The sequence below is a fragment of the Botrytis deweyae genome, assembly GCF_014898535.1.
Source record: "Botrytis deweyae strain B1 chromosome Unknown BDEW_041, whole genome shotgun sequence".
Lineage (NCBI taxonomy): Eukaryota > Fungi > Ascomycota > Leotiomycetes > Helotiales > Sclerotiniaceae > Botrytis > Botrytis deweyae.
Window position 1 is genome coordinate 172,159 of NW_024066248.1, and position 12,156 is coordinate 184,314.

Sequence of the window (12,156 nt, forward strand, 5' to 3'; positions counted from 1 at the left end):
TCAATTTTATTGTTTTTATATAAAAATAATAATACATCTTTATATATATATATATATATATATATATAGTTCTATATTTATATACTATACTAAGAGCGATTTACAGGATCACATAACCAATCACGTAATCGTCGCTTATAAGCTTCCGAAAGCGATTATATAAAAACGACCGTATTTAGCTTCCGAAAACGATTATTAACAAAGAATAAGAAAAGGAGCTTTATTTCGAAGGAATGGCCGGATTAGGAAGAGATCTACGTGTCACGGTCAATCCGTGTAAGGGCTGGCGAGGGCACGTGAGTAGCCCCTGCGGGGCTACTTCGGGCCGACGCCAATCCGCGTACAATTATAAATTGTAGAATTTTCATAGTTTAAAAGGATTAATGAAAAATCTTTGTGCTATATTATACCTAGTTGATTTATTACTATTATCTACTCTAATAATTCTTTTTATTCCTTTATATAAAACAATCCATCAACTATTTCTTAATCAAGCAACTATCGGTATCACTATAGTTTCAACAAGAAGAACACCTATCCCAAGGGGAGAGCGGGATACCTGCAGTACAACTCAAAACCAATCTAATGAAACTATCAATCAATTTCTGTAGAGTATCGACAGTAATGCCTATTCGGCCCAATTACACCCCCCTGGTAACAACGAGGATGTGTTGTTGGCTTAACAACTTAAAGAAATAAAAAAAGAAATAACAGCTATAAAAAAAGCTCACAGAATAACTATAAACTATATCTTATATATAACCACCCTAATCGAGCATAACCGATCTATAGTTATATTGAATACAACCCATTAGGGTACCAACCTTAATCAAAGAAAACTATCGAAGTTACAGAGATTGAAATAATATGAAGGAAAGAATATCGAAAAAGCTAAGAACTTCTTCTTCCAAACAGAAATCATATTTCGAAGCGATGGTGAGTACTATTTTCCCACCAATATTAAGAAAATAGAATATATCATCTAATACTTTAAATAGCAGTCCCTAGCGATTTGGTATCGGTATATAAACAAGTCAAATTACAAAAAGATAAACTAAAAAAACTTTAGGGAGTACATATATAACGCTATCATAAACAAAGGGACTAAATAATAACAAGTAATTTAAAAGATTGTATATACAAAACAAAAAGAAGGAGAAACTATAAACACATTCGTAATCTATCTAGAAGATCTTGAAGAGAATATCGAGCAGAAGACGGAGAGTGTTCGGGTCGAAAGGCTCTTAGCAGATCTACTATCCAGTATAACCAGAAAAATATCGGAATCCCCACAACAACCTAAATCATGTAATAAGCTTATAAAACAAATCTGTAGATTAGAAAGTATAGAGAAATTATTCCGAGGAAAAAACACAAAGGACTTATATTGATCCCGCAAGTATAACCAATCACCCTCTTAATATCGAAATCCATCTAAACACCCTCATCTAGAAAACAATTTGATTTTAACTATTAAAACAGAGATTTAAGAATCAAATCAATCCTCTCAAGAGAAATCCTTCAAGATATCAAGATATCCTACCAATATATTGTATACAAAGCATATGCGGACCACTATATACTATAAATGCTAACAGAAAAAGCACATCACTTTGAACTATCAAAACAACTTTGTATATAGATATTATAAAAGAAGATATAAAGAAAACAAATACCAAAATAACCCCCCTAAGGCTACTCGCACGGGAAACGCCTAGACCCAGCAATTATAATAAGCATCCCATTAACACTAAGTTTACACAAAGAAGAACGAATAATCTTTACAATCACAACAATCTTTAATAATAATAACAAGCCAATAACACTCCAATACCTTATCGATTTAGGAATACAAGCCAATATTATACAGCAAAGCAAATGTATCGAATAGAACTGAACCCCTACCAAGAAAAGCACTCCCCTTATATCAACAAATAATATCGCAATTGTATTGTACAGGGACCATGAATTTCCTATCGAAATGAAAAATGAAAAAGGGGAAAAGAGAATCCATATTTATAGCTTTATATCAGCAATACTGAACCTACCACGGATAGACACTATCCTAGGTCTTTTGTGGTTACAAATAATCAACCCCGATATCAATTGAAAATTGACATCACTCCGATACCACCCCATCTTGAGTAATCTCGAGATTATTCCTACAAAAGAATTTTATCGAAAAATGAAGAAAGACAAAGCAGTCTTTATAATTTTCCTAAACAAAATAATTTTACAATCAAAAATAAAAAGGGATTGCCTGATACTCATATTAACCTTATATGAGATATTAGAAGAATTCCAGAAATACAAAAAGGCTTTCTCGAAAAACAAAAATAGCTTTCTGTCCGAACACTATTTGATAGAATATTATATTAATCTCGAATCCGGTTTGATTCTCCCTTGGAGCCTGATTTATTTCTTATCAAAAAAAGAATTAGCAATATTATAAGAATATCTAAATAAATATTAAAGAAAAGGATAAATAAAAAGGTCTATCAGCTTGATAGAGATACTTATCATATTTATTCCAAAAAAAGGGGAAGATTATCGATTATATATTGATTATCAAAGGCTTAACCAGATTACCAGAAAGAATCGAACCCCTTTATCTTTTATTAGTGAATCCCTAGATCGATTCTGATAAGGTATTATATTCACCAAGTTAGATTTACAGGATACTTATTATCGAATTTGCATAAAAGCAAGGGATAAATAAAAGATTGTGTTTTGTATACAATATAGCCAGTATAAGTATAGAATAATATCTTTCAGCCTTACTAATATCCCTATAACATTTCAAATATATATCAATCAAGCCTTGTCCAGCTTGATAGATAGTATTTGTATAGTATATCTTGATAATATTTTGATTTACTCAAGAGATAGAGCTATGTATACAACGGATATCCGAAAGGTCCTCACACAACTCATCGAATACAAGCTCTACACAAAGCTAAAGAAATATGTTTTTTATATTAATAAGATGGAATTCCTAGAATACATTGTTTTGCCTGCAAATATTATTATAAAACCAGACTGCATTCAGATTATAATGGAATGGCCAATATTCAATAGCCTTAGAGATATATAGATGTTTTTTGGTTTCGCGAACTTTTACTGATAGTTTATCAGGGCCTACTTGGCGGTAGTTTATGGTATAACTGTATTGTTAAAGGGAACAAAAAAAGGAGAGATGGTAATCAAATTCAAGTAGATTAATAAAATACAAAAGGTATTTAAAGTATTAAAGAAAGTCTTTATATTAGTATCTATTTTCTAATATTTCAATCCCTTATTCTATATAATAATTGAAATCGATACATCGATTTTTGCTTTGGGTTGTGTATTGTTATAACTCTTCTTAGAAGGAACTAAAAAGATATCAATCTAACAATAATACCCCATCGCGTTTTATTCGAGAAAGCTGAATCCAGCGAAACAACAATATTTCATTCATAATCAAGAATTACTAGTAATATATACTATTTTCGTATAATAGCATTACTATACAATAAGGAATCGATATACTATTGTGGTTAAGTCGGATTACAATAGCCTCCAGCACTTTATAACAAAGAAAAGCCTGAATGATTAGTAAGCAAGGTGGGTAGAGATTTTGGCTGTATATGATTTCGAGATAATATATAGAACCGGAAGATTAAATCCTGTAAATAGGCTGTCACATTGCCCTGATTACACTGTCGATATAGACGGTATAAATAATATACTTTCGATTCTTTAGAATAAACTGAAGAATAGGTTGATGATTATAAATCTATTTCAAAATTCTTTTGTTAAGAAGATGGAGTCCCTGCATAATATTATAGGCCTTTTATAAAGGAAAAGGTATAGCCTATCATTCCGTAAATTCAAGTGTTCATTGGTTGAAACTGGTTGTAAATAATCAATACTACATTGGATAGCTTGTATTTTAACAGAAAACAAAATAGTATTCGAATTAGTATTAAAGATAATAAGAAATGCTTTATTATATTTTCAAGTAAATAACGATTTTATAAAAAATAAAGAATATCTGAATCAAAGATTATGCTCCGCTGGAATCACTTTACCTTAACAAATAAACGCCGATAGACTTTTTAGATATAATAAAAATGCCTACATACCATCAGACTTTACTTTGAGAGCAAAAATCTTGAAAGTTTATTATAATAATCCTATAGATAAATATTGGGGTATCTCTAAAACTTTAGAAATCTTGAGATTTAAATATTTCTAGTCTTCAATAAGAAAGGATATAAAAACATATATTAAAATATATACAATATACTAGTATATCATTATCAAAAAATATAAGCTCTATAATAAATTATAGATTTTCTTTATTCCTTATAGACCTTAGAAAGAGATAATTATAAATTTCATTACAAATCTATCCCTATCAAAATTAGGTAAGCATGTATATAATACAGTTTTAATAATTATCGATAGGTTCATAAAGCTTGCCCGATATGTACCCGTTAATAAAACAATTACCTCACCAAAACTTACTCAAATATTGATACAGAGTATATTTAAGGATTTCGGGGTATCGGAAGGTATCGTGTCAGATAGGGGATTACAGTTTATAAATAAATTTTAAAATAGTTTTCTTTTTTATTTGCAAATACAATACAAGTTGTTTACTACATTTCACCCTCAAACCAATAAGCAAATAGAGTAATAGAATTAAAATCTGATTTACTATATCAATTATTATTCTAATTACCAACAAAACAATTAATCTTTATTACTACTATTTACAAAATTCACTTATAATGCTATATAATATAGTACAATAAACACAAGCCTATTCCAAGCGATGTATAGATTCCTATTAATATTCCATTATATCGGCGAGGATATTGATGCTATAGGAAAAGCATTAGCAGCATATAAGCGAATTGCTTCTCTCAATGAAGAAAAGGAAAAATTAAGAGAACTATAGCAAACAGCTATAAACCGAAAGTCAAAGGATACAGATAGCATGATAATCTAACAATATAATATTGGAGATAAAGTGATATTAAGTATTTGAAATATCAAGTAACTTCAATTCAAAAAGAAGTTTTCGGATAGGTTTATAAGTTCTTTTCAAGTAATAGGTATAAAAACCAATGGTCAAACATATAAATTCAAGCTATTATTTATTTATAAGATTCACAATATTTTTTATGTTTTTCTATTGGAATTATGGCATGAATGACAGGGTATCGCTAACCTATTGCTATCAGAGGAGATAGATAATCATTTGGAATACGAAGTGGAGAAGATTATAGTATATAGAAAAAGAGACAAAAGTATTCAATATCTAATCCAATAAAAAAACTATCAACTAGCGGAAGATATGTGGGAAGCCCCCTGCGATTTCGATAATGCGAAAGAAGTATTGGAAAAATACAATAAAAGAAGAGAACTATTAATATATAGCTCAAAAAAAAAAAGAAAAAAAGCTACAAGATAATAGGGTTCTGTTGTGTACTTATAAGCAAACCACTAGTAATACGAAGTTGTTCGCAACATTCCTTTTTTCACTTCTTTCTATCCTGATAAGAACAAGGACATAACTCTTCACTCGCCGGTATACTATATACTATTACCAAATATATCAACTTATCCTAACATTTTTGGAATACTTCAGGCTTTAATTTATGAATATTAGGGTTGATATTATCTAAATCTTTATTGATATTCGGTTAATGAGATTATTACTATTCCTTCCATAAAGTCTTATTTCTAGCAAGAATATGTTTTTAATTAATACAAGGATGCCGTTGTAAAGGTATTGCTACATTAGTATATTGAGAAGATCCTATAATAAGAATTAATTCTTTTACCTTATATATCAAGAAGATTTGGTATAGAGAGGAGAACCCTAAAGATAGTATTATTTATATTGCTATCGCTTTACTTATCCTTATCTGCCGAAAGTATATTTATTTTATCTTTATTTATATTTTCCTTTTTCTTCATTTTTATAAGAGCTTTACTAGACTTTCAAACCTTTATTGATAGGTTATCAGTAACCTGCAGGTATTTACAGGATCGAACACTTTCAGGAGAACTCGTAATAATATCAGATTTTTTAATATAGATGGAACGACTCATGCGAAGAGCTTTAGTTTTTGGCGAAGTACTAGTGTTCCGATATCGAAAATCAGAAAGGGAATTAGCAGCAATTAATATTGCCTTTTGTTTCGAAACTACACGGAAAGCTTTACAAGGAGAAAGGATGGCTTGGATAACCGAATTTCTGGTGGCAGATCGACAAGCAGAAGCTATCGAATTTCTAACAGTATGCTTTTTCACCTGAGGGGTAGTAATATTAATATCATCTTTAGAAATACAGGGAACATCAGAATGTTGAGGGGTATCGATAATCTAATAGAGAAAAAGGTTGTTCTCTTTGTTGCTACTAAAATCAGAAAGGGATTTATCAGAATACCTAAGACGATTCTTCTTGGGTATAAAAGAATGAGTATGGGAACAGGAGCGAAATAACGATTAAATATTGATATGAAGAGAGATGCGACTCTTCGAACCAGTTAGTATGTTCACAGCACCCGGAGCCTTACCTTCTGGGGGAGCAAGAGGCAGAGTGGGGACATTGATAGTATAGGAATGAACAATTGAAGCTATGAAATCGCCCTCATTATCTGAATCTATTACAGTTACTAGTCTTATAATGAAATCTGGAATAGCAGCATCCAGTATAAATAAATTATTCTAAAATCTAAAAAAGTCAGTTGAATACTATTATAGGAAAACAAAAAGTAACCAATAATAATTTGATAAAAATCTACAAGGCACTCCATGAGATTGTTTATTCGATCCAACTTCTTTATAACAAGCAGAAATAATACCTCGAATAACTCTGGTTTTTTAATACCACTCTGCTTATTCTTCTTTTACAAAAAGGCTTCTACACTCCTGACATAGTGCTCATTTCGATATACCATTACAATCTCGGCATTCTCTTCCTTTTGACTACCAGCAAAAGTAGTCTATCAAAAAGCTTGGATTTGATATAACAAATTGATATCGGGAATATATCGAGGAAGCACTGATTAGCAAATCTTTTTCTGGATATAATAGTAACTACACTTAGCATAAGGACCCTTATTATAATAACAGAAATCTTTGAAAGCAAAAGACACAATATACTTGAAGCAATAAAGATATATAGGGATAATCAAACCAGTAGAATTTACTACAGACCGAACTGCAATCGCCTAAAAACTGATAGGTTGAGGGGCAGTTATGATAAAACAAGGATTAGTGAAAAGGTAGTAAAAAATAATCTACTAAAAAAGGAAACGAATTCAGGAAATTGGAAAAAACTTATAAAACCTTTGGTAATCTGTTAATGAAAATAATAAACATATTGAAATATTGTTTATTAATTGTTTATAGCTTTATAACATTCTTACTTCTTTTTAGCATACAGCATAAACATGATCACTCGGCATTCCATTTTTTTGTATTACACGAACCGAGTTCGGGAGGTAAATATACATATCTCGGAATGCGACATGCAATATAAGGGGTTTTATTATAATCAATCCGTATAAGGACTGGCAAGAGCACGTGAGTAGCCCCTGCAGGGCTACTTCGGGCCGATGCTAACCCGCGCACAATTATAAATTGTAGAATTTTCATAGTTTAGAAGGATTAATGAAAAGTCTTTGTGCTACATTACACCTAGTTGATTCATTGCTATTATCTACTCTAACACTACGAGAGATAAACGAAAGCGGAAAGCTAGATTAGAATGAAAAAGGTATATAATATAGGCTTTTTCCCTCTTAATATAGGATAAGAAATTCAATACCACAATACAGATTCCTAAATATTACGTGTTTTCATTACTTTTTAGTTGTTAAACTGAGTCAGCTTCCTATAATAGACTAATATTAGTCTAATCCCTCTTATATTCTATATAAACTCTATACCTATATACCTACTCATAACCTACGATAAATTTAGTATATAACCTTAAAGGAATTGATAAAATAAAAGAAAAAAAGAAAAACCTATTAATTAGAACTCAAGGAATCAATTAATATAATTCTTTTTGAATTACCTCAAAAATTGAAATTTCTATTCAATTTAATAATATTTAAAGAATAAGAAATTGAATATTGAAATTTAATCTTTTTTGAAATTTATTAGAATATTTCTATATTGAATATAAATTTCAATTTTTGAGATAATTCAAAAATAATTATATCTATCGATTCCTTGAATTCTAATTAATAGGATTTCCTTTTTTTCTTTTATTTTATTAATTCCTTTGAGGTTATATACTGAATTGAATATTTCAGTATAAAAACATACTACTAAATTCTAAATACGATTTAAGCTCAGGCAAAAATCTATTTTTGAGGTTTATGCCAAATGATTCAAATCGGCCTCAGTAGTAGTGCACAATTTTTTCATTTTAGATTAATAGAATTGCTGTCACATGTGTTCTATGTTACAAGGGCCATTTGGGCCGAATATTTTCCCTGCTGTCTCCTGTGATTTCTAGACATGACAAAAGAAATGAAAACCCTAAACTGCAGTCGCCTCGTTCCCTTCACTAGCAGGTTTAGCAGCTCCGCCATCAGATTTCTCAATGCTTTGCTCCTTGCTCTCATCAGCTTGCACGTCATGTTGTGCCATTGGCTTTTCCTGGACATCCGGCTCTGCTTGGCCGACAGTTTGAGGGTCAGAACCTTCTACGTCTGGATGAGGTGGTGCGACTCCAACTGCGTCATCCTCAGGTGGGTTGATCTCATTGCCTTGCGCATCCACCATGCGAGTTCTGGTTTCATATCTGGTCTTGAAGCTGACTTTTCCTTCGAGAGACTTTACCGCCTCGGGATCAAGGATATTGCCGTCTTGATCTCTATATTCAACCTTCTCCTCGCGGGAAACAATGCTATGACTAGCGACAGGGGCAGCTGGCGGTGGAGAGACCAAGCCTTCTGGTTTCCCTTCTGGTGCTCCTGAGACGTTCTCTTGTTCTACAAGAGGTTTCTGCTCGCCAGCCCCAGCCTGTGCTGGGATTTCAGCAGCATTGGTTGGGATCAATGGCGAGTCTGTCTTGTGGACGTCGACATTCGCATTGATTGATTGAGTTGCATAATCAGAGTACTAAAAGGATTAGCGCATGTTCTCAATATCACAAACTAGAAATAGTCGTGAATAAAATGAAATTAAACTTACATCATTCAAGAAAGTATTGCAGTCCCAGTCCCACTTTTCGAAAAGTTTGACTTGTTTGCAGGCTGATTGTGTCCATGGATTGCCGTATGCCAATGGAGAGTAGAGAGCAAAAACAACAATGCTAAGGGTTAGGAAGATAACCGCGCCAATCCTTCCAATGAAAGGACGTTCACGCAAACCAATACCAGGAACACGGGCAGTGATAAAGTCAAAAGTCTGACACAACGCGATGATGGCGAAATATAGTGCGGGGAAGTAGTGGTGAAGGAAAAGTTGACGCTGCATCAGGTAGAATGGGAAATAATGGAAAGCCCACCCAAGAACAGATGTTCCAATTTCGTAGTCGAATCGCTTGAAAACTGGGTTATCGTAATCTCTGAACCCTCTTTGCCAACGGAGAATGGCAAGTCCTTTAAAGGCTACGAACAAAACAACAGCCAATGTCGAGCTCCACCAAATTACAGGGTTACCAATGAGGTAAATTTGACGATTGTCTTTGCCCCAGAAATTAATACCACGTCTGAGGATAGGCCAAGAATCAGGACGAGAGTCCCAAGCATGAGATTCAACCAAACCAGCATTTGTGTGCCACATGACTTTGTTGAGCTCCCAGAATTTGCCAAAGAAACCCGGATTCCTGTAGTTGACTTTCTCCGCGTCTGCTCCGAGTTGAGGATGTTCATTTTGCTCAACATACCAAACACTGTTGGGTAGAGTTCCACCCTTAGCGCATGTGACTTCTTGCTGCTCTGACGCCCACTCAGGAAGCTTGACTTTGTGTGAGAACAAAACACAGCCAGTCATAATATGAACAAGTCTAAACTTGGTCTGAATTGTTCGTAAGCGAGTCTTAGCCAATTCCCCGTCGGACATTTTCTTGATGATCTCGACACGGAAGAAATCGTTAGCATCGCCTTCGAACCCTTCGTAACCATAAGCGGACACCTCGTTTTGCCAATCTGCCTCGGTAACTGGCGGTCGAACATCATGAGAATGGAGGCGACGATGTGTAGGTTGATGGTATAGCTTGATGACATCACCGTCTTGAATGAGCTTTGGTTCAGGTAAAGCATCCCAAGCCAATGATCCGTTGATTGGTTGTCCATTGATATCAAGTGGTTGAGTCTGGTTCTCCAAGAGCCAGATATTGTTCTCGTCTTTATGAGGGTATAATGTAATCTGCTGTTGCTTGCTACCAGTTGGATACATAAGATTGTGAGAGTGTAGATATCCTCCTTGAGTGTTGTGATGCCTGATGCTAACTCGACTTCCAAAAGCAACATCTACGGGAACATCTTGCATGGACTTCGAGTTAAGAGTTGCTTGAAACTCGGAACTCATGAATCCATCACCGTCTCCTGGGTTAACCAGACATAAGAAGTGGATGCCAAACATGGCCATATAAAATGTAAGTGGAATGATAATAAGACAAAAGATTCGTGCTACAAAGTGCTTGGCGAAAATGCGCTGTAGTTGTCAATATTTGACAAATTTGTTAGAATGAAGGGCTCTTACCGGTGTGACAGTTTTTGCATCTCCAAGCAAAACCCACAGTTGCAATACAGTAAGACTACCGACCCAAGCAATTGTGAAAAGTCCAACCCATTTGACACTGGCGGTGGCTCCCAAACCAAATCCCGTCATAACCAACCAAAACCACCAGCTCAGTCCAAATGCTTTCGTAGGTCCTTGTTCATGTTGATTTGTGAAAGATGTGAATGCAAGCGCTGTCATGGCTGTCATGATCATGAGAGGAGAGTCGAGGAGAATTAGACGTGCTTGAGTAAGTAATCCGTTTTCTGAAGATATTAGTCTAGCTCTTGAAAGCAAGATGCTTCAGAATTTGACTCACCAAATATAATGAATCCAGCTCCCATAGCAGATGTCATGGTTCTGCAACCTGCGGCCTTGAGAGTTAAGAACATGGTAGGAACCAAGAGGATTCCGCAGATAGCTGGTAATAATCGCATAGCAACATATGGTACACCTGGTTCGACATAATCCTTTCCGATATCTTTGAAGTCAAATTCCCCATCAAATCCAGCCAAATATCCCGCAAGTGTAATCAATAGTTTAGCCAAAGGAGGATGTACGTCCATGAAGAATTTACCCTTTATGTATTTCGAGGCGAAACCACCAAAGCTATAATAATAAGTGTAAGTGCTTGTTCTAGGGTCAAAAACCAATTGCAGCATGACGACTTACTGAACTTCATCGAACACCACACTGCTTGGTTGGTAGATGCGGAAAAGTCTGACGACAGCACCCAATAGTGTTAGGACGGTCATGACCTGAAAGTCGGAGCCAGGGAGGAGGAAGACATCTTGATCTTTAACCCCTTCAGAGGTATAATCTGTCGATCTCTTGGTAACAGGTTGCCTTGAAGGGCTTCTCGAGCCCTTTGCGACATCTGCGTGCACGGATTTTCCAGTACGTGCCATAGTGCACTTCAGATGGAAATCAAGAAGCTCTATAAATCCAAGGAGCTTCTAAAAGCCCAAATTCCCGAAGAATTAAACCAGCAAGCTCGAATTGATTGTATTGCCGGAAAGAGTGTAAAGAAAAATTAATGGTAAAGGACTAAAAGTACGGCATCGAGGTTGGAGGACAAGTCGCCTGTTAATATTGGGAAGTAAGTCGTAAGGGGGAACTTTTTGGAAAGGGCCAGGTATGGTTTAGAGTGACGCGAGTGTAGCCTTTTCTATTAATAAACTTCACCAATCAATCAATCAAATTTTCAGCCTCAGCCTTTCCAATCTGACCATTTGTCTAATTTCGAACATGTGAGTTCCCATAAGATGAATGCGCTTTTTCACAAAAACAACAACTAGCTTCAGTACATATATATCTATCAAGAAGTACTTTGGAAAATCCTTACACATTGTGCCAAAGCTATTGTAAAACATTTGGTGGAACGTCTTCGTAAGGCTGAACTTTATATATTAT

General features: G+C 34.4%; 1 protein-coding gene across 1 annotated transcript; it reads right to left on the minus strand.

Annotated features, from left to right (window-relative positions):
* Positions 1-8,553: 8,553 nt before the first annotated feature.
* Positions 8,554-11,651, minus strand: EAE98_010872 (uncharacterized protein; the record flags this gene model as incomplete). Its single annotated transcript, XM_038958494.1, has 5 exons — positions 8,554-9,138; positions 9,211-10,677; positions 10,726-11,009; positions 11,063-11,352; positions 11,416-11,651. The coding sequence occupies 5 exons, from the start codon at positions 11,649-11,651 to the stop codon at positions 8,554-8,556; spliced, it is 2,862 nt and encodes a 953-aa protein (XP_038805154.1).
* Positions 11,652-12,156: the final 505 nt, after the last annotated feature.